Here is a 22,935-nt window from a genome sequence, read left to right on the forward strand (position 1 = left end):
AAATGGAATGATTGAACTTGAGCAATAGATTGAGTTGTTTTGCCTCCACATTTTGTGCGATGAACTTCTACTATCTTTTGACCAATATTTTAAGGCAGAACACAAATGGAGTCAATTATCCACCATTATCTTTCTTCATCGGCTACTTAACAATGGCGTGTGTATTTGCAGTGGCTCTACAAAGAGGCATGGGACAAGGAGAAAAGAACCATCCACGTGATGCCGGACACACTAGAGATAAAGCTGGCGAAGCAGAATGCACAGCAAATCAGTGATGTAAGCTGAGGGGTTCTGGTATGCATACATGACGATCACACACAAGTGTGTGTGTGTGTGTGTGTGTGTGTGTGTGTGTGTGTGTGTGTGTGTGTGTGTGTGTGTGTGTGTGTGTGTGTGTGTATGTGTATATATATATATATATATATATATATATATATATATATATATATATATATATAATGTATTTGACATGAGGTGAAGATGAGTTTTACAGGATTGTACAGTGGTAACTCACTTAACTTGTGAGCTGTCTAATCTGAGTTCAATACTTGGCCCAACTATAAAAGTGTCAGCCTGGTGGTTTGCAGACCGGACTTTTCATGACAGAACCGGATAGCCGGTATAATGTGTGTCCCCCATGGTGCATATTTAAGATCCCACAGTTGGTTTTCCTGAAGAGCAGGTGAGATATCGCCGGTACCCTGAACAAATTCCAAATTCCTGTACTTTCAGTCATACATCAGCCCTGGCTGTAGCCAGTTCATGAAAGAATTGGGCCAAAAATGTTCCTCAGCCTATCCCACAAGGTGGGAATATTTGGGGCTCTTAAAGAAGCAGCAGAATTGATTAAGTTAAAGTAGTTAGGATTATCTATTGATCAGAAGAAATAAACAAAAGCACAGCCAACCAACCAATTTCTTTACATACTTCTCCACCGATTTTGAAGCAAACAGGAAGGAGCAAATAGCTTCAGGTCAGGCCTTGCAGGCTGTTTCAGTGGCACCCTGTGAGGAAGTAATCACCTGTGCAGGTAAAAATTATTGTTACAGTTTGTTGTTTAACTGTACCTTTATATGTTTTGAACAAATGCTGTTGATGTGGTTTTGATATGGTTTGTCATGCTGATGTGAAGTGTGTTGTTGACGAAGTGCAGTTATGACGGGCCAAGTGGCCTCCTCTTGTATTTCCTTGTGAATATATATATATATATATATATATATATATATATATATATATATATATATATATATATATATATATATATATATATATATATATATATATATGTTTCTCGTGAATAAATCGGGACATTTTCAGTTGGGATTAATATTATCTAAAATATTTTCTCGTTTGAATTGAACAGAAAGTTTATAAACAAGGTTTGGAGGAGGCTAAGAAGATTGGCTGTGATATGAGGTTGGATGCAATCCCATTGAAAACAGCCAAAGCTTCAAGAGCAATTGCGAGTGATGTAAGTCGGAACTTTTTGCTCACATGATAATCTTTTGACTGTTAAATGCTTGTCATAAAGCTTTCCTGTTATATTTCGTTTTTACATTTTTTTTTTCTTCTGATCCCCCAGTACTTGTACAAGCAGGCCTATGAGAAGCAAAAAGGCCACCATTTTGGATTTAGAAGTCTCCAGGACGATCCCAAGTTGGTGTGGTCTATACATGTGGCCAAGATGCAGAGTGACCGTGAATACAAGAAAGGCTTTATGAAGAGCAAGACCCATTATAATATCCCAGTGGACATGGTAGATTTGGTGCAAGCAAAGGCATGTCAAGAGCTGGTCAGTGATTTGAACTACAAGACCAAAATTCATACCTGGACCTGCTCACCTGATCAAAATGACGTGATCCAAGCCAGGAAAGCATACGATCTCCAAAGTGACGTGAGTGTTTACAATTCATAAAGAATATACAGTACTTCATTCATGAGAAGGGCTATTCCAGGCTTCCAAGGTCAACTTTACTGTTGATTAAAAGAAAATACACATTCATATTTTTCTGAATATATGTTACTACTTGTGATTTTAACAATCATTGTTAAATTGTCCAGATCTGACAACATTAAATTATTTTGGTTTAATGGTTAAGTACTTTGTGTGGCTGACTCTCAGCAGGTATGTCTCAGAAATAGCTGTTTCAAATAATTGTAGGATAATAGTTGATACAAGATAGTTGAACAAACAAACATCTTCATCTTCATTGTGCTCTTCCTTCTGGATATTAAAGGTACAGTATTGTTAAATGCTTTTGTCTGGGTTCCCATTGCAGTGGCTGTACAAGATGGACATGGAATGGATTAAGGGCTGTGGGTGGATCCCAAATGGGTGTCTCGATGTTGAGAAGGTGCATCACGCCCAGGAGATCTTGAGCGATAATCTCTACCGACAGAAGCCTCACACCATCCCATTCACCAAAATTGCAGACATGCCAGAGCTTGAGCAGGCCAAAATCAACTCCAAGCAGCTGAGCAATGTAAGTTACTGGAATTTGATTGTTAGAATAATTGCTATTGTAATAATGGAATCTATATATACTCTGTGGGTTTGAAGGATAGCTTTGAGGTACTAACTCACCTTCAAGCTGCACCTCCATAGTCTGGTTACAATTCCAAACAGAATAGGTCCTGACTTCAAATGGATGTCACTCAAGTGCCTTGCATTCAGGGCATTGTATAATATTGTATGCAGTTGTTTTTTGGATTATATTGTATGCAGAGAAGACTTTAAGATGGGGTAATTTCTCTGCATTGAAATGTTCATGGGCAGCCTAATTCCTCACAGAGACTATTATATGGGATGTATCGACAGATGCTGTGTATACTTTCTGGTGCAATGATCAGTCAAAGTGATTTGTAAAGAATATTCCGAATACATTTTTCTGCATTTGATTGTTTTTGCAACCCTCCAGAGGATCTACACAGAGGTCTGGGACAAGGAGAAACAAAATGTTCAGATACCACTGGACATCCCACAACATCAGTTGGCAAAGATGAATGCCATGAACGTTAGCGAGGTTAAGCACATGTTCTCTTTTTTTCTTCTTCTTATATTTGGTCTTTATTTTTAAATCCTACTATTAATTTGCAATTGGTTTGCAATAGTGCCTTTGACACTTTGACACAAACTTTTATGATCGACCCGAGGCATCAATAAGCTACAGATATCGAACACACAATTTCGAATGGAGCACGTCGCCGCTATTGGACGATAAAAGTAAACTACATTTGACGAATGATGGAAAAATTGTTTCAACGCATCAGAAATGGTTAAAAATGATGTTCTTAATCAGTAGTGAGGACTGGTTTCTCCATCTTGTTTCACCAGAGCCATATCCAAGATCATTGCTTAATGCTGTGTAGCTCGGTTACAACCTGAGTTGTAACAGAGAGTTTGGACAGTTATAATAACATTAGCTATTTGTGTGAAGTCATGTAACTACAATAATTACTTACATGCAAAAACAAAAATTTTCACCTGGATGACACCTGGGATTCAACAATCAATAGCGCTCGTCAGAACTATGTCACGTGCCTTTAATATGATTCTGCGCATTACGTTTCATTGGAATGCATTTTGACAATTTCATGATGCACTGATTGCTTCTCATTTGACAATTTTTCAAAAATATTTTGTATAAAACGAATAATGAATGAGGTGTTTGGTTTTCTTTAATCTAGAAAGTATACAAGATGGGATGGGAAGAGGACAGGAAGAAAGGTTACACGTTGCCTCTGGATGCCATTCCACTCAGAGCTGCCAAAGCTTCGACAAACATCGCTAGTGATGTAAGTAAGACAACAGTGAATGAAACTCAACATGTTTCAAGGATTTTTGATGATACTTTAGATTAATGACATGCTTTGATTTTGTGAGGCATAATTTTGAAGCCAAAAGTTTATAGCCTGGTGTTGGCGCAGTGGTAAGGGCAGTGGCTTGGGACCCAAGAGGTCCTGAGTTCAAGCCCCGTTGGGACACTGAATTAATATATGTATGTATATGTGTATATATATATATATATATATATGTATTTATATAATGTATATATATATATATATATATATATATATATATATATATCTATATCTATATATAAATATATATAAGCCAAGTCGAAAACACCAGGGGGTTGACCCAGCCTGCCATCCTTCCGAGGTCGGCGAAATGAGCACCAGTTGTACTGGGCCCGGTGTATGCCCCGGTTAGAATAGGTGTACCATATCCCTGTGTGTCGTAAGAGGCGACCAGGGTTGCGTCAGGAAGGGCATCCGGCGTAAAAACCTATGCCAAATCATTATGCGGACAACAAAACGAATTTCCATACCGGATCGGTCGAGGCCCGGGTTACCACCCTCCGCCACCGGTACCGGTGGTCAGCAGGGTACCAGTGGAAATTGTGCTACTGCTGGGCGAAGGAGGAGAAGGAGACGGGGAAGGCGAGTCCGGAGGCAGTGGGAGAGGGGGAAGGGTAGAAGTGTGGAGGTGAGAGTTGGAACTCTGAATGTTGGGACGATGACTGGCAAAGGGCGAGAGTTGGCTGATATGATGGAGAGAAGAAAGGTGGACATACTGTGTGTACAAGAGACCAAGTGGATGGGGAGTAAGGCGAGGAGCATTGGAGGTGGTTTCAAACTGTTCTACCATGGTGTGGATGGGAGGAGAAATGGTGTCGGGATAATCCTGAAGGAAGATCATGTCAAGAGGGTATTGGAGGTGAGGAGGGTGTCTGACCGAGTGATGAGTGTGAAGTTGGAAATTGAAGGGGTGATGATGAATGTCATCAGTGCATATGCCCCACATATGGGGTGTGAGATGGAATATAAAGAAGATTTCTGGAGTGAGTTAGATGAAGTGGTGGAGAGTGTATCCAAGGATGAAAGAGTGGTGATTGGAGCAGATTTCAATGGACATGTTGGGGAAGGGAATAAAGAGGATGAGGAGGTGATGGGGAGGTACGGTCTCAACAAGAGAAATGTGGAAGGGCAAATGGTGGTAGAGTTTGCAAAAAGAATGGAAATGGCAGTGGTAAACACGTATTTCAAGAAGAAGGAGGAACACAGGGTGACATACAAGAGTGGAGGAAAGTGCACACAGGTGGATTACATCTTAAGTAGGAGATGCAACCTGAAAGAGATTAGTGACTGTAAGGTTGTGGCAGGAGAGTGTAGCTCGACAGCATCGATTGGTGGTCTGCAGGATGACTTTCGAGGTGAGGTTGAGGAAGAGAGTGAGGGCTGAACCAAGGACCAGATGGTGGAAGCTGAAGGAGGAAGACTGTTGCGTGAAATTTAGGGAGGAGGTGAGACAGGCGCTGGATGGTGGTAAAGATGGGTGGGATGATTGGGCAACGACAGCAGAAGTTGTGAGGGAGATAGCGCGGAAGGTACTTGGTGTGACATCTGGACAGAGGAAGGAAGATAAGGAGACTTGGTGGTGGAATGAGGAAGTACAGGAAAGTATAAGGAAGAAGGGGTTGGCTAAAAAGAAGTGGGATAGTCAGAGAGATGAAGAAAGTCGGCAGGAGTACAAGGAGTGGCGTCGAAAAGCAAAAGAGAGGTGGCAAAGGCCAAGGAAAAGGCATATGACGAGCTGTATGAGAAGCTGGATACAAAAGAAGGGGAAAAGGATTTATACCGATTGGCAAGACAGAGGGACCGAGCTGGGAAGGATGTGCTGCAGGTTCGGGTGATAAAGGACGCAAATGGGAATGTGCTGACGAGCGAGGGAGAGTGTGTTGAGAAGGTGGATGGAGTACTTTGAGGAGCTGATGAATGAAGAAAATGAGAGAGAGAGAAGGTTGGAAGAGGTGGAGATAGTGAATCTGGAAGTGGGGTGGATCAGTAAGGATGAAGTGAGGACTGCTATGAAGAAGATGAAAAGTGGAAAGGCGGTTGGCCCAGATGGTATACCAGTGGAGGCATGGAAGTGCTTAGGAGAGATGGCAGTGGGGTTGTTAACCAGATTGTTTAATAAAGTCTTGGAAAGTGAGAGGATGCCGGAGGAGTGGAGATTAAGTGTACTGATTCCGATTTTCAAGAATAAGGGTGATGTGCAGAGCTGTGGAAATTACAGAGGGATAAAGTTGTTAAGCCACACCATGAAGTTGTGGGAAAGAGTAGTGGAAGCTCGGTTGAGAGGAGAGGTGACGATCTGTGAGCAGCAATATGGGTTTATGCCAGGAAAGAGCACCACTGATGCGATGTTTGCTTTACAGAATGTTGATGGAGAAGTACAGGGAAGGCCAGAAAGAGTTACATTGTGTGTTTGTGGATTTAGAGAAAGCTTATGATAGGGTGCCAAGAGATGAGTTGTGGCATTGTATGAGGAAGTCGGGAGTGGTGGAGAAGTATGTGAGGATCGTGCAGGATATGTATGAGGACAGTGTGACAGCGGTGAGGTGTGCGGTAGGAATGACGGACCGGTTTAAGGTTAAAGTGGGATTGCACCAAGGATCGACTCTGAGCCCTTTCCTGTTTGCAATGGTGATGGACAGGTTGACGGACGAGATCAGACTAGAGTCTCCATGGACCATGATGTTCGGGGATGACATCATGATCTGTAGGGAGAGTAGGGAGCAGGCTGAATCGAGCCTTGAGAGGTGGAGGTACGCACTGGAGAGAAGGGGAATGTTAGTCAGTAGGAGTAAGACGGAGTATATGTGCGTAAATGAGAGGGAGGGTGGTGGTATGGTGCAGTTGCAAGGAGTTGAGGTGGGGAAGGTGGATTGGTTTAAATACTTGGGATCAACTGTCCAAAGTAACGGAGAGTGTGGGAGAGAAGTGAAAAAGAGAGTGCAGGCAGGATGGAGTGGGTGGAGAAGAGTTGCAGGAGTGATTTGTGACAGAAGGGTAGCTGCAAGAGTGAAGGGGAAAGTATATAAGACGGTAGTGAGACCAGCTATGTTGTATGGTTTGGAGGCGGTGGCGCAAACTAAAAGACAGGAAGCAGAGCTGGAGGTGGCAGAGTTAAAGATGCTGCGATTCTCGTTGGGAGTGACGAGGATGGATAGGATAAGAAATGAGTGTATTCGAGGGACAGCGCAGGTAGGACGGTTTGGAGACAAAGTGAGAGAGGTGAGATTGAGATGGTTTGGACATGTGCACAGGAGGGAAACGGAGTATATCGGGAGAAGGATGTTGAAGATGGAGCCGCCAGGCAGGAGGAGAAGAGGAAGGCCAAAGAAGAGGTTCATGGATGCGGTGAGGGCGGACATGCGGGTGGTTGGAGTGTCAATGGAAGATGTGGAGGATAGAGCAAAATGGAGACAGTTGGTCCGCTGTGGCGACCCCTAGCGGGAGCAAGCCGAAAGAGGAAGAAGAAGAAGAAGAATTTTGAAGCCAAAAGGTTCACCTGACTGTCTTTGTGCAAATCAAAACTATAGAATATTTACAGGACTGGGCCCTCAGTTTCATCTCATGATATTGAACTAATGCTACGCAACAAGTTTTTACAGATATGTTCAATATCATTCATATTAGGACTTTGTCATTACATGAAGAAGCTGCAGTCCATGCCATTTCTTCCAGGCAGGGATGGTTCTGGATGTATAGCAGGCATCACCACCTTCCTACAGTAAATGTGTTCCATACTGCAAATTGGGTTTCTGGTATACAAGAAACACTGACCACTATACGAGCAAGACATTTTGCGGTATCATCACTCAACTCTGAACATGCTGCTGCTCCTTTCTCAGCGGAGATTGGAGCACCTAAATATCAACAAATAGGCCAACACTGTCTCCCTTGACATATCTCAGGAATTTGACGCAGTGTACTATCCTAACGCTCTGCTCGTAGCAAACAAGGCCGCCTTCATTTCTGGATTTATGACATCCTCCATTCACACAGTCAAGGTGTTGCTATCAATGGAACCCTCTCCTCTTCCCTCCCAGTCAAAGCTGGAATTCCTCAAGGCAGTCTTGGGTCCAGTCTTGTTCCTCATCTACAAAAACAACCTCTCAGATGCTCTGGAAAACCCTCTCTTCCACTGTTCAGATGACTCCACATTGCATCATATGATACCCAATCTCAATGACAGACACACAGCAACTGAGTCAGTCTCTGCTTATCTGGAAATTATTATTTGCTGGTATGATAAATGAAACATGTCCTTCAGTTCCAGAAAATCTCATATTCTCACCCTGTTTCTCTGGGAGAATCATCAAAATAGCTCACCTATCTATTTTCATGGTCAGATATTGAAAGAGGTTCGGTCTCTTGAACTTCTTGGCCTCACCATCAGCCATAACTTCTGGGCCGACCATATAGCAAAGCTGGCCTTCAAAGCCAGGCCTTCGTCAATAGAGTACTTCTCTCCCCTGTGTGACGGCACCCCAACACCCCACTCACTATGTGCTTCCCTATGTGCTGGTATCGCTTCTGTCTCTTCTGGATTCTGTGGAATTTAAAGCTGTCAACGTTATTGGAATCCCTCATCATGAGGCTGAAGCACAAGGTCGATTGCTTTCACGTCGCAGGCAAGTCGGGAGCCTCTTTATTACTTCCAATCTCTTCTCTGGTCTTGCTCCCTCTGTTCTCTTTGCCCTCTAACCCCTGGTCTCTATCAACTACAGAATGCACACATTCTTCCAGTAACTGCCTTCTGATTCAACTTCTAAAATCCAGGCTGACCACACACTTCACTATTTTGTTCTCCCATTTATGAAATGGCACACCACAAGATGTTCTATCACACTCTTCTTTCCAGGGCTTCAAGCAGACAGTGCACCGCCATCTCATGTCATCCCCAATCGTGACCCACAATCTTTATGAGCCCCATTAACTGTTCCCAACCAAACCCTTTTGCTTGCAGGCTGCAGTGTTTCCTCCCCTCCAGTCTCTTGTATTTTCCTGTTCTTTCATTCTCTTGCCTATTGTTGTCCCACTGTTGCCCCATTGCCTCACTATCAGTTGATACTCTCCGTCACCTTACTATTCGATCAGCCTCGATATTGTAAAGAAAAAAAAATCAGGTTGAAGTCTCCTAATGTACTTTTCCTGCTTATGCAATTTATAGACAAGCTTTCCAAAAGCATGATAGAAGTGTTTTATATATTTTTTAAAAACAAGTGGACGTCTATTTTTACTCACTTGCTGCAACGTCGATTGTTGGAAGAAGTTTAATATGCGCACTCATGTTTCACAAAATGTCAACACTTTCTGACTGTTTAATTTAACAAGCATGTTGGTCTTGTTTCTAGGTCCTATACAAGGATGCATATGAAAAGCAGAAGGGTCAGTATCTGGGAGTGCCAGATGCAAAGTTTGACCCAAGGATGTGGTGGGCTTTGAACGTGGGAAACCTGCGGAGTGATCTTGTGTACAAGAAGGAGTATGAGCAGACGAAGGCCCTGTGCCATCTGCCACAGGATATGGTAGAGATTGTGCAGGCTAAAAAAGGACAAGATCTCCTTGATGAAAGGCAATACAGGACAAGGCTGCACACCTGGACCTGCAGGCCAGATCAGAACGAATTGATCCAGGCCAGGAAAGCTTATGACCTGCAGAGTGATGTGAGCTATCTTGCTTTTGTCGAACCATATAAAAGTTAAGGAGCATGATTTCGAGCCAGTTTACCATAGATTTCTGAGTATCCATGCAGTACGCATCTGTGTTTCTATGAAGTCTAACTTTGTTTGCATTGAACTCCTTAATATTATGTAAAACTTGCTAAATGTAATGTCTGCTCAGGAAAAAAAAAACGTTTTGTGATTCACACGAGATTCCTGCACTTTGTTTAAGTTGATGAAGTCTTCCGGTATAATGCGAACCACTATCATTTGGAAAAAAAAAATTCACCCTCAGCTTTATTGTCCAACTACGCATCTGTATTCCTTGGCACTGCTAAGTTTAATTGTCCTGGATTATCGTCCTAGTTCCTGTACAAGATGGACATGGAATGGATCAAAGGCTGTGGCTGGATCCCGAATGGCTCACCTGAGCTGGAGAAGGTGCAGAGAGCCCAGGCGATGTTGAGCGAAAATATTTACCGACAGAAACCGCACACCATCCCGTTCACTCACATTGTAGAAAGACCTGAGCTCGAGCAAGCCAAGATCAATTCTGAGCAGATCAGCGAGGTGAGATACATGATGCCGTTAATGTCAGAGGGGATATATGATAAGACATTAACGTAGATCTCTTACGGACTTTCCTAATTCCAACCTACCTTGACTGTATGTATGTCTTTGGGTGTTTTCATGATATTGCATTTTGGTCAATGTAGGATTTTTAACATATTGATGGGCATTCTATATCCTGATATTTATATGTGCAATTCCAGTGGAAATACAAGCAGAATTGGGAAAAAGAAAAGTCATCTGTCCACATTACTCCAGAGATGATGAGCATCAGAGCTGCAAAGGAGAACTCTTTACAAGCCAGCCAGGTAGTTAGTGGGGTGTGAGTCAGAAATGTGCTTTGTTGTTCATCTCTTATTCGGCACATTTTTCTGGCATTTTTTTATAAGCAAGCCATGCTTCTTCTTGCTTTGCCTTTCTGATGATGTTTGTTCCTTTCTCTCCACTCAAAGAAATTGTACAGGGCTAGTTATGAAGACTCCCTGAAGCATGGCCATGATCTGAGGATTGATGCCATTCCGATCAAGGCTGCCAAGGCATCTCGAGAGATTGCCAGTGATGTAAGGCTTCATTGCATCTTGACTTGGCCACTTGACTTACTGTTGAGTTTGCTCAAATAATGAGGTGGTTGTAGCAATAATAACCATCAAGTGACCAATCTTAATGGGTTATGACCTCTGGTTAGTCAAGGACGACAGTTCATAAGAATGTTGACAATAATGTAATATTCCAGTTGTTCAAGAATAACAAAGATAAACAGTTGTATTTGCAGTACGTCTGATGCTGGTTCAAATTTGACGTTCTCTTTGGTTTATAACTTAGTTTGGATATAACCTTCACTGGCAGTCATTCCCATCCTATGTATACAGTCTTCTCCAAATTTCAACAGCTTTGATGTTTCAGTTGACCAGGATTTTATAATTAATTTATTGCCAAGTCTATCAGGACATCTCAATCTCCCAGAATAAAGTGATCTTCTGGTCTCATGGGTACACATATATAATATCTCCCAAAATATTCTGGTTTCATGCAGAAGTATACATTGTCATGTATTAATGTTGAGTTATTTGTCCTGAATGGTCATGACACCATACACCGAGTAGATCCCAGGATGACCATTTTATGCACCTGCTCATTCTAGACAGGCATTACTAAGAATGCCTACTCTCCTCAACATGGGGCAAAGAAGCAGAAACCTGTACGCAAATTCAAAGAGGAAGGGTGCAAGGAGTTTTTCTTCTTTCCGTGATATGCATTAAATATAATGATACGGTAAACGTGAAAAAGCATTGAAACTATCATAGACAAATATACAAGGTATAACAGAAGAAATTAGAACAGCACTCAGTAGAGTGCATACCTCCACCAGGCTGAACAGTTTACGTTTGGTATCCCACCGATAGGCCAGATCTGCACTGCACCCATACCTAAACCAAAATCTAAATAATTCGTCCTTATCACACACCCAAGCTGTCCACCAAGTTTGGTTCGAATCCATCAATAACATTTTGAGATAACATGCTCGCAGACACAATCAAACAGACAGACAAACAAGGTGAAATCATGACCTCCGTCCACCTTCGGTGGGGCAGAAGTAACCATTGAAAATATTTTCTTAATTTTTAAAATCAGCGAAGATCCACCCTCTGAAATGCAAAAAAAAAAAAGATTTTCCGAACGTACTAGATGACTCGATTTAATCATGAAAATGTTAAAATTTTATTGAGGAAGCCTCCCAGAATCACTAAAGCAATATGGGAACATCCCCCTACTGTGCCACTCCACTCCGCACATCTAAGTTGCAAAGGAGTACTGTGCTCCACCAGAAAGATCTTCCTGAAAACATTGTCTGCACCTTGTCAAGCCCATAATTATTCCCCGTTCTACGCTCGTTATCTCACTCGCTTCTAAAGCAGTAAGCACATGGCTATGGTGATTGGTTACTAACTCTCTAACCACAAATTCCCTCAAGAATAATCAATCAATATACATTGCTCTGCCTTTCAAACATCTTAAATCCAACCAAAATTCTTGATATGATGCAGTCTGATGAGTTTAATTATTTTCCTTCCTCCTGCAGTACAAGTACAAGCAAGCCTATGAGGCCAGCAAGGGTCACCTGATGGGATTCCGGAGTGTTCATGATGACCCACGCATGCTCTGGTCTGACCATGTGGCGAAAGTCTTTAGCAATCTGGTCTACAAGAAAGATCATGAGAAGACAAAGACAATGTGCCATCTGCCACATGACATGTTGAACATTGTTTCTGCTAAGAAGTTCCAGGAACTTGTCAGTGATAAGCCATATCGCACTTACCTTCACCAGTGGACCTGCGCTCCCGACCAAAATGATGTCATTCATGCCAGGAAGGCCTATGACCAGCAGAGTGATGTAAGTCTGTTGTTCAGATTGGTGTCCAACTTTTAAAAGTAAAGAGTCTGTGTCTGTACATTTTTCTTCAAATCACCCAGTATATGTGACTCACATTCTATTGTTGTTTTGCAATTAATTATTTAATTAAATATATCTTTTTAAACATCAAGTAATTCTCAAAACATTCTATATGTTCTGTTTTTTGTGCCTATTTGATATCTTGGTGCAGATTACAATGATTTAACGATGGTTTTCCTCCCACCGGCTGTCTTTTTATTAGTGGTTGTACAAGGGTGACCTCGAGTGGCTTCGTGGTTGCGGATGGTTACCCAATGAATCTGTGGACATAAAACGTGTTGAAAACGCACAACATATCCTGAGTGAAGTGAGTTTACACTTTACCTTGTTCACTGATGATTGTACATCTCCACATAAGATGTACATTTTGTGGTCAAAATTAAAGGTCTCACACTATCATTCAAAGCTTGGTGTTGGCTTAACGGTTAAGGTGGCTGGCTTCAGATCTTAGGGTCTTGAGTTTGGGCCCAAGTCATGTTGTTAAATAGCAACAGTTTGGTTGACTCATCCTGTCATCCTTCTGAGGTGGGCAAAATGAGTACCAGGTATTTTATATATATATATATATATATATATATATATATATATATATATATATATATATATATATATATATATATATATATATATATATATATATAATGTCAAGGCTCGTATAAGAGTGAACATACAGAACGTACAACAAGGAGAACAGGAGACAAGAGGGTGGGAGAGGGAAACACAAAACAGTGGGGAACAGAGACATTAGGAGATCTCTGGAAGGGAGAGGGATGGGGCGGGGAACACGGGGTATACAAGATGAACACGACAGGGACTTTCAGGAAGGAAAGCAGGGAATTTGAAGGAGGTGTGTTTTGGGTGGATTAATGGGGGTCGAAAAGATTGTGGTTTTGGATGGAGGGAGATAAGAGAAGGTGAACAACTATTTTGAACACCTTCGGGGAAGAGTGGGATTGAAGAGAGTGTGGGAGTTTGTTCCAAAGGTGGGAAAAAGGGGAATGAAAGAATGAAGGTGAGCAGTGATTCTTGATTTTGGTAGTTATACCAGAAAGGGGTTGCTGGCGGACCTTGAGCACCCTGCGGAAATATGGGGGTGACATATCTCAGACAGAACAGGGGGGGCGAGGCCGGAGAGGAGATGGTAGAATACAGAAAGATCACTGACCTGCCTGCGGTGGGAGAGTGAGAGACCCAAAGTCTCAGCCTTATTGCGGGAGATACCAATGATTTTAAATGCCATGGTTTCCACAGTGTAAAGCCAAGAAAGGTTAGAGGTGGAAGCACCAGCCCAGAAGGGAGAACAGTATTCCATCAAGCTATGGATAGAAGCTTTGTACGTGGTCAGGAGCTCAGGTGTGCCAAGGAAGGACTTTGCACAACATAGGATTCCCAGTCGGCGACTGGCTTTGGAGGCCAGCTTGGAAATGTGGCTTTCCCAGGAAAGATCATGGCAGATAGTGAGACCCAGAAGTTGGAATGAAAGGACTTGTTCAAGAGGATTGTTGAGAAAGTAGATTGGGGGGGGGGGTTCCAGATGGTCCTTTCGGAGAGACATAGTGAGGGTGTGAGATTTGTCGGGATTGAAAGACATGTTCCATGAATTGGACCAGTTTGTGATTTTATCCAGATCTGCAGAGAGTGAAGATGTTGCTGCTTGCCGGTCTGAGGGATGACAGATGGCATAGTAGAGGGTGGAGTCATCAGCAAAGAGATAAAGAGGATTTTCCAGAGAGTCAGAGAGATCAATGATGAAAACCAGAAAAAAGAACAGGGCCCAGAACGCTACCTTGAGGAACTCCAGCTTGGACAGGAAGAGTGGATGAGAGAACTCCATTTCGGGCCACACGTTGGCTGTGACAGGAGAGGAAGTCTGCGAGCCATGAGTGGGGATGGTCTTGAATACCATAGGAAGAGAGTTTGGTGAGCAGGGCAGGGTGCCGGACCATATCAAAAGCACGTGATATGTCTCGGGAGATGGTTCTGACTTCATGTCTGGCATTGAGGATCTCCATCCATTGTTGGGAAAGCAAGAGCAGCAAGTCCAAGGTAGAGTGACCTGGTCTGAATCCAAATTGATGATCAGAAATCAGGCCATTGAAGAAGCGCTTGCTGGAAAAGTGGAAATAGGGGACACTGCATCAGCAGCACAACCACACTCCCAGCAATGATGCAAGCAGCATCTAGTGGATGCACACGAAATAAAAAAAAACCATTCAAACAAAAGAGTAGACCCTTCTGGTCAGGTTTTTATGGGCTTAATGGCTGCCTCATGTGTTTAAGTACCTTTGAAGGAAAGTCATACATTATGAATACCATGTCGATTTATCTAAATTATTGAAACATACACAGCAATGAAGGCTGATTGGTTTTGTGTTGATTTTCCCTCTTTTTGTTTGTGTTTTTAGAATAAGTACCGTATCAAGCTTGGCGAACAGCCTTTCTCCATTATGCCAGACCGTGTGGACTTTGTCACTGCCAAGGAATCGACAGACAAATTGAATGATGTACGCTGCCATTTCACTCCAATATTTGCAGCTTTTTGGAAGTCATAAACGTATGAGTCGAGGATGATAATTTACACCAGAAGTATACATTGAAACAAAATTTGTCTTTTATTCCTGCCACAGTACAAGTACAGGGAGGAGTGGAACCTGATGAAGTCCCAGTACAGTTATGTGGACAATCCTTATCTGGAAAATGCCCGGAATGCTGCAAAGATTGCAAGCAATGTAAGTTGTTGGTGTTTTTGAAGTTTTTATTGATGTCGGTGTTACCATAAACTTGTGTGCTTATTGCAAACAAATGTGTGTACACCGATTACCTTATACTAAGCCTCAACTCCCTCCCTGATCAGAAACTCTATAAGGGTGCTTGGGAATCCAGTAAAGCTTTGAGCTACAAGCTTCCACCTGACTCTCTGGACATGCTGCTGGCACAGAAGGCCTTGCATCTAAGCAGCAACGTACGTAGCCAATGTTTTTACAATCAATTCAACCTTTTACAGCACTTAATGTGTTGAATTGATGGATTATCTTACCATGAGGTCCCTTTCCTCTCAGGTCAAGTACAAGGAGGCCCATGAAAAACAAAAAGGCCATTATCTTGCACTGCTATCTGCAAAGGATGATCCCAAGCTGATGTTGGCATTCCGCACAGGGCAACAGCTCAGCAATCTTGTGTACAAGAAGGACTACGAGCAGACAAAGGCGATGTGTCACTTGCCAGAGACCATGTTAAATGTTATGCAGGCTAAAAAGGGACAGGAACTAGTCAGTGACCGTAACTATAGAATGAAGCTCCACACCTGGACATGCAGCCCTGATCAGAATGATGTGTTGCAGGCTCGACATGCCTACAACCTCCTCTCTGATGTGAGTTTTAATTGTCAAATCGGTAATGGCTTTACACACTCCAAACAACACCTTACATTTTGATTTCATGGATCTTATTTCCTTGGTCATATGTTGTTGATGATATTTGATGCAAAATACAAATAGAAAACATCTCAAAATGCAAAGCCCATCCGTGACTGGTGTAACAGCCCAAGATATACCCCCTGCCCAGACTATACCCGGGGTTAAAGTGAGCTAGCCTGTTTTATACCCCGGGTATATGCTGGGCTAGTCCAGTTTATACCCCGGGGTATTATTTAGGTTAGGCTATTTCATACCCCCCAAGGCCACATTATACCCCCACACTCAGACACACAAAATATTCAGGGATACAGTATTAAGTTTTTGATTTTATTTCACACGCTGATGACACAACCTTATCCACTACAATACACAATTTTAGTCGCTCGAATGCCATTGCAAGCTAATCAAGTGCAGACTTCAATGAATCATGAGCTGAATAAAATATATGATTGGATTGGTTTAAATAAGCTATCCCTGAATTTATCAAAAAGGAAGCACATGTTATTGCAACACGATTCACCAACTTTTAAAGTTAGGTGAATCTCCAATACATCCAACAACAATACGCTTCAGTTTTCTTGGCATCCTGATTGACTAACTCTAACCCTAACCAGCCTGGGTTGTTTTATACCCCGGGGTATATTTTTTCCGAGACCAGACTATACCCGGGTATAGTTTGGAGGGGGCTTAATCTGGCCTGCTACACCGGTTTGCACTCGAACAAAACTTGATGAAAACAACAACACCAAAAAAAGTAAATTTTATTAATTGTTTTTCTCCATATTCTCATAATAAAGGTTTGTTGAAAATTTGATTCTAAACGCTCAAATGGTAAATAAAGAAACACGGAAGCTATTAAAAACCCTGCCGTCTCACGATGCATGGCGGACGGATCCATCCATCCATTCATCCATCGGGATCATACTCTGTGTAGAGTGTTGGTGCTGCCTAAGCAGTCTCCTTGGCTATTGGGCACGATATTAGACGGGTCACCACTCCGACACAGGATACCAGCAAGCTGGCACTCATTTCGCCGACCTCGGAAGGATGACAGGCAGAGTCAACCCCACCTGGTATTAATTCAACAGCCAAGTGGGATTTGAACTCCGGATCCTAGGATCCCAAACCCATCACGCTAACCATTATGCCAACACCAGGCATGTACGGGATAATGAGGCCTATTTGTATTCACTGTAACTGTTCCCTGACTTTTTGATCCAATTATTAATTAGTCTTCTCCATATTCTCATAATGAAGGTTTGGCAAAAATTTGATAACAAAAGCTGAAATGGTAAAAATGTTATGGCCTGGGCATGCACGTGCATGTATCAAGAAAACTTCACAGCTTGGTCCATGAAACATGATCCCTTACCAAAACGGAGGTGGATACTTCGAGCCATAGTCGGACTCTGTTCCACCTTCTGAAACCCACATATGGAGATAACAACCATTGACATAAACACGTGATTGCAAAACTCAATTTCCCACTGTGCGGGGGGACAGCCTAACTAGTGGCACACTGCAATGGAACTGGAAACTGTACTGCATCTCAATAAAAAATCAGGAAACTGCTTATGCTTGTCCTGGTAGTATGAATTAAAATCACACACTGACCAGTCGTTTTTAATACCTCTTTGTCTTCCTCTCTACCACATTCACCAATATCTCTGCACAACAGGCACTGTACAAGGAGGACTTGCAGTGGACCAGGGGGATTGGTTGGATTCCTCTGGAGTCTTTTGACCATAAGAGAGTGAAGAATGCTCATGAGATCTTCAGTGATGTATGTGTACTTTTTTTTTTTGCCAATCCTCTAACTTTCCTTGTATTTTTTGTGATTGTTTTGATTACTGTCATTGTTATGGGTAATGGGATGATCCTTTGCAGTAAGTCTTATTTCAGGGATGTTCTTTTCTCTGTAAGGTGTAAAATTAGAATTAACAAGTGCTTCATCATCATGTGTATTTCTCCTAAAAATTAGTTGAGAAATTTTAATTTTACCTCCATGAGAAATAAGGTGAATCTGACGTTTCGAGCGATACCTTTCTTGATGAAGGGTAGCACTCAAAATGTCAGGTTCACCTAGTTTCTCACGATGGTAAACTTCTGCTTTCTCAAAACTCTTGTTTGGAAAAATTCATTGTCTTGTCCACCAACGCAGTCCATCAACAGTTGTATTCCTTGTTGTTTCGATCCAACAATGCATGTTTTTTTTGGGGGGGGGGGTGTATCTTTACTGCTCCCAATCCTATCTTTGTCATTAAATCTTCCCCTTTATGCTAAAAAAATGTCTTCTGTACTCAATTCTTCCTCTCTTTTCTTGACTGTCTCCTTCAATTTTGTGTTCTTTGCTTCCTTTGTCCCTTATTTCCCATCTCTTCAATCAGGTTGTGTACAAGAAGGATGCAATGAGCACCTTGGATAATTTCACACACGTTCCAGACAGGCCTGAGATTGTCCTGGCACAGCATAACCGTGACCTGTACAGTGACGTGAGTGTTTGAACCACTGCAAAGATAAATTTGGGAAATCAAATTTTTCTTTCATTTTTAACTGCAAACAAAGGCACATTGTGGAGCTGGGACATACGTCACATGTAGGACAAGCCCATTGTGATGCATCAATACTTTTACATTACTTTCAAAGACATTAGTATACATTTGACAAATCATCAAGGTATGTGGGATTCGCACCTATCGTTTTCGCATCATCAGCTACGTGCTCAGATTGGAACATCAAAGAAGCCGATCCTTAACCAATTAAGAAGATTCAATATTTTTTCTTAGCTTTGCCCACCACCAACATGTTGGGAATTACAATGAGGATTTAAATACAAACATCCAACATAATTTCATGCTTATCCTGGAACACACCATGTTTGTAAGTTACGTTACCGTGAAATGATGCTGCAATATACTATTGTACATATTTACATAAACTATTTTCCTTGCGACAGCAAATGTTTACAGGTTATTTATAGATGAGATATATAAAGAATAAAACTGGAATACAAGCAAATAAAGAAAGAAACCTCATGGCAACAGAAAGAGGCAGCACGTATTTGAAGCTTTCAGTGCAAATGACACCTCTATAAATTAAGAGTGAAAAAAAAATTAACAAACAAGACACAAATGTCAAAATGTAAAAATTGGAAATGTGGAAAAGAGAAAACAGCACAAGAGAAAATAAAGTCATAAAATGAAAGAATAAATTACATACAGCAGCAACAAAACAACACGCAATGGAGAGCATTCGCAGGAATTTCAAATTGCACATGAAGCTGCAGATTGCTTGTAAGGGTGTTATGAAGCTTGCATGGGGAGAAAGTGTCAATAAATGCCAACATAGTCTGAACAACATGGCCTCTGATTCTAACTGAATTACTAAAGCTGTAGCTCCCCCCCCCCCTCCACCCACTCCCACCATCCCTCCTGACCTCCTCCCACCCCATCCTCACCACATGTAAGCAACAAATCCACAGCCAATGTTGCACCATAGATAACAATAGAGATGCCAACAGCCTCAAATCATGGATTTCTAACACCTCCACAATGCTGTGAATCAATTTCTGAAGATCTTCATTTCTACTCTTAATAAAGCAACTTAAACTTATTCACATAGGTTTGTTGTCTTTGTACCTGCAGGTTAAATACAAGGAAAGCTTTAACCACGAGAAAGGACGGTGTCTGCCCGCTCCTGATACACCCCTGGTCATCCTGGCAAAGGAAGGCACCAAGCTGGCCAGCAATGTATGGAAACAACAAAACCACCATTCGTTTCACCAGTTTCATGAGCAATTCATCATCATCAATGAGCTGTCATCAATCATCATCATCATCACCATTATTGTTGATGGTTCATCAAAATCAACACCATCAGCACCAGAATGATCATCACTAAGTTCATCTGTTAATGTCAATCTAACTTTGTTGCTGTCATCATACATCAGGGGTAGAATTATGTTCATTTTTAAAATTACCAGCAAACTCCATTGTCATGAAACAAATGATCATTGCCACCATATGACATTATTATTGTTTTTGATGACATTATTATTGTTTTTGCATTAAATGAGGGGGAGTCAAAGAGTTTTCTCTTTCCCAAAATGTTTCGGAGCCAAAAATATCACTTTGATTTCAGTGACATCAGGAAACTCATCCAGTACTGTGAATAATTGAATAACAATGGTTGGAAACTACATATTAAAGGACTGTACTGAGTTTCACGTCATGGGGGGAAACATTTTGACTCCCCCTTCCCCTGACACATTTAGCTTTTATAATATACAGAGATAGATAAATTAATTATATATTTGTGCACTGTTCTCAGAATCTGTACAAGAAAGGCTGGGAAGAGAGCAAAGCCAAGGACTACTCGTTGGATATGCACTACATCCCGTTGCTACGTGCCAAAAATGCAGTCCTCGCGTCAAGCGAGGTATGTTGGAAATAATCAACGTGTTTCTTTTAGGAACAATGGATGGAATCAACAGAATATTGTTCTACCTGTCCACCAATGCAGAATGACACGAACCTTCACGATTAAGACGAGTTCACCATAAAATATATCTCTTTCTCGGTCACATTAGAATGTGCATCGAGCTAACTGCTTTTATTGATCCTAACTTGCCTTTCAAATTATAATCAAACACAAGCAATGTTTTTTCCCCCCTTTACGGTAATGAGGTTCATGCATGCAAGGGCAAGGTATATCTATCTGACAGTGGGATAAGCATCAAGAGAATTAATGAACAGGAAAGAGGAGAGTGTGTGGGGAAGAAACACTGAAACTGGCAAGTAAGATAGTTGCGTTAGGAAACGTTAATGGGGGTAATAAAGATCATTGGTTATAATTGGGGATGATGAAAGATGGCGGTGTACTGTTTGTTTGAAATCCTGGAGGGAAGAGAGTGAGACAGAACATCCTCTGGAAGGCGGTTCCCGAGGTGAGAGAAGTGAGGAATAAAAGAGTTGAGGTGTGCATTCAGTCTGGATTTTGGAAGTTTAACCAAGAGGGGGTTTACTGGAAGAACGAGCGCATCCTGAAGTTGCTGGGGAAGGGGGTCGGGAGACTGAGAGCACACAGTGGGCAATGTTGGAGAATCGATGTTAGAAAACAGACAACTGACATGCACGTGATGTGAGAGCAACACATCTTGTGCTTTGGCCTCATCGCAGGAGATTCCAATAATTTTGAGAGCTTTAGATTCCACAGAATCCAGGAGAGACAAATGTGACGCTGCGGCACCAGCCACAACTTCCATGGCCAAAATGTTGAACCATGGTCTTTGTTTTGGTATTTCAAGAGTTTACACATTTGTCGCAGGTTTCTTTTTTGTTTTCTGTATTTTCTTTGCTTGTTTGTTCAAGGCAACGTGTGTGTGTGTGTTTGTGTGTGTGTGTGTGTGTGTGTGTGTGTGTGTGTGTGTGTGTGTGTGTGTGTGTGTGTGTGTGTGTGTGTGTTCTTTAATTGTTATTTAGCCTGTTTGGTGTAGTAGACAGATGTTTAAGTGTCAGATCCCTTGTTGACAAACTATTAGATGAGTTTCTTGTCTTGCTGTGTATCATTCCATGCCTGTGATCCTTCCTCTAAACCTCCCAACTATATGTTCTTTCTCCCTGGTGAGGGATTGATGTTTCTGAAAAAAAAGTTCTTCTCTCTCACTGTTCATTTAGAACATTTAGTCTTAAGGCCTTCTTCCAAATGGATGACAACAATAATAATAATTATTATTATAATACTGATAATAATAATACCCTATTTAATACCACTTTCTAGGTCAAGTACAAAGAGAACTATGAAAAGATGAAAGGCCACATTGCAGGCATGAAGACCCTTCAGGAGTACCCAGCCTTGTCAAAGAAGATCAATTTTTCAAAGTTCATCAGTGACGTAAGTATTGAAATAAATTGCATTACCCCGGGGTTCATGGCAATCAGAGTTAATGTCCTTTTAATGTTGACCACTCTGGTTCAGCAATTTATCTGGGATACTAATGCATGTAGACCTACTGGAGATTTTGACAGGATTCAGGGAAATACCATTCAAGGAACTTTAATGCAGGAGCAGACCCTTTGGCCTATCACACCAACACAATATCAACACCATATTAATTAAATCGATCAGTTTATCTACTTAATTTCACTGGTGTTTGGGGAGCAGAAGTGGGGATAGTGGGAACGGCACATGGACATTGTTAAGGTGATTTAATATATATATATACACATGGTTTTAATGAACGTCTGTAACGGATGCGAGCTTGCCATTGGATGATGGTAGAATTGACGTAATGTCACAGTCTCGCAAAATCAGCTTTGTGTTGATTAACATATAAGGCACACCTCCTCCACCCTAGGTATATATAAGAGGAGGTTAACAGGAAATTTGCTGTTGACAAAGGCAAGTGAAGGCATCATTAAACATGTGTTGCTGGCCGAAATGTTCAGCCGTTGTGGTACAACTAGAGGTTGGAGTACTTATCAAGGATTCTGAGGATATATATGTATATCAGGACATAAAAATTTGAATCAGACAGGACAGGTTCTACTGTGGCCATCCATCATAGACTTTTGGTATTTCATTGCCAGGTAAGGATAAATAGTCATAGTAAATATCAGCACAGAAAAACTGTTACTGACCATCATCCTTGTTGCTGTTTTGGTGAAGTAATCCCTTGCACTTTTCACAGCTCGGGTATAGAAAACTCTACCATGACAACAAATTCCACATACACCTTCCTGCTGAACTAATCGCCCACAAGACAGCCCAGAACTGCCAACGCATCCTGAGTGATCTGGAATATCGTGCCCATCCGCATGAGTGGTGTAACCTTGCTGACCGTCAGGAGATCTTCCAAGCGAGGAAAGCATACGATCAGCAAAGTGACGTGAGTGGCTTGTGTCTGAGTACCAGCTTGATCGTTACCCAGCACTTTGCATCCAGACCCATTTACATATGTCATCATTGAAATCTCTTTCATGTT

The 22,935-nt window shown here is 41.8% G+C and overlaps 1 protein-coding gene across 4 annotated transcripts in view; it reads left to right on the top strand.

Moving 5' to 3' along the window:
* Positions 1-22,935, top strand: part of NEB (nebulin) — a 439,712-nt gene that overhangs the window by 252,742 nt on the left and 164,035 nt on the right. For all 4 annotated transcript variants that reach the window (XM_085869257.1, XM_085869259.1, XM_085869258.1 and 1 more), the window contains 22 exons: positions 172-276; positions 1,364-1,471; positions 1,583-1,894; positions 2,280-2,483; positions 2,919-3,023; positions 3,688-3,795; positions 9,207-9,518; positions 9,882-10,085; positions 10,289-10,393; positions 10,538-10,645; positions 12,166-12,477; positions 12,740-12,844; positions 14,943-15,041; positions 15,165-15,266; positions 15,392-15,499; positions 15,597-15,908; positions 17,632-17,736; positions 18,341-18,445; positions 19,598-19,702; positions 20,283-20,390; positions 21,732-21,845; positions 22,642-22,839. In XM_085869257.1, coding sequence (XP_085725383.1) covers positions 172-276; positions 1,364-1,471; positions 1,583-1,894; positions 2,280-2,483; positions 2,919-3,023; positions 3,688-3,795; positions 9,207-9,518; positions 9,882-10,085; positions 10,289-10,393; positions 10,538-10,645; positions 12,166-12,477; positions 12,740-12,844; positions 14,943-15,041; positions 15,165-15,266; positions 15,392-15,499; positions 15,597-15,908; positions 17,632-17,736; positions 18,341-18,445; positions 19,598-19,702; positions 20,283-20,390; positions 21,732-21,845; positions 22,642-22,839 — 3,444 coding nt within the window. The remainder of the gene's footprint in view (positions 1-171; positions 277-1,363; positions 1,472-1,582; positions 1,895-2,279; positions 2,484-2,918; positions 3,024-3,687; positions 3,796-9,206; positions 9,519-9,881; positions 10,086-10,288; positions 10,394-10,537; positions 10,646-12,165; positions 12,478-12,739; positions 12,845-14,942; positions 15,042-15,164; positions 15,267-15,391; positions 15,500-15,596; positions 15,909-17,631; positions 17,737-18,340; positions 18,446-19,597; positions 19,703-20,282; positions 20,391-21,731; positions 21,846-22,641; positions 22,840-22,935) is intronic.

Source organism: Eptatretus burgeri, chromosome 2 (genome assembly GCF_056783735.1).
Source record: "Eptatretus burgeri isolate ZD-2024b chromosome 2, Ebu_testis_v1, whole genome shotgun sequence".
NCBI lineage: Eukaryota > Metazoa > Chordata > Myxini > Myxiniformes > Myxinidae > Eptatretus > Eptatretus burgeri.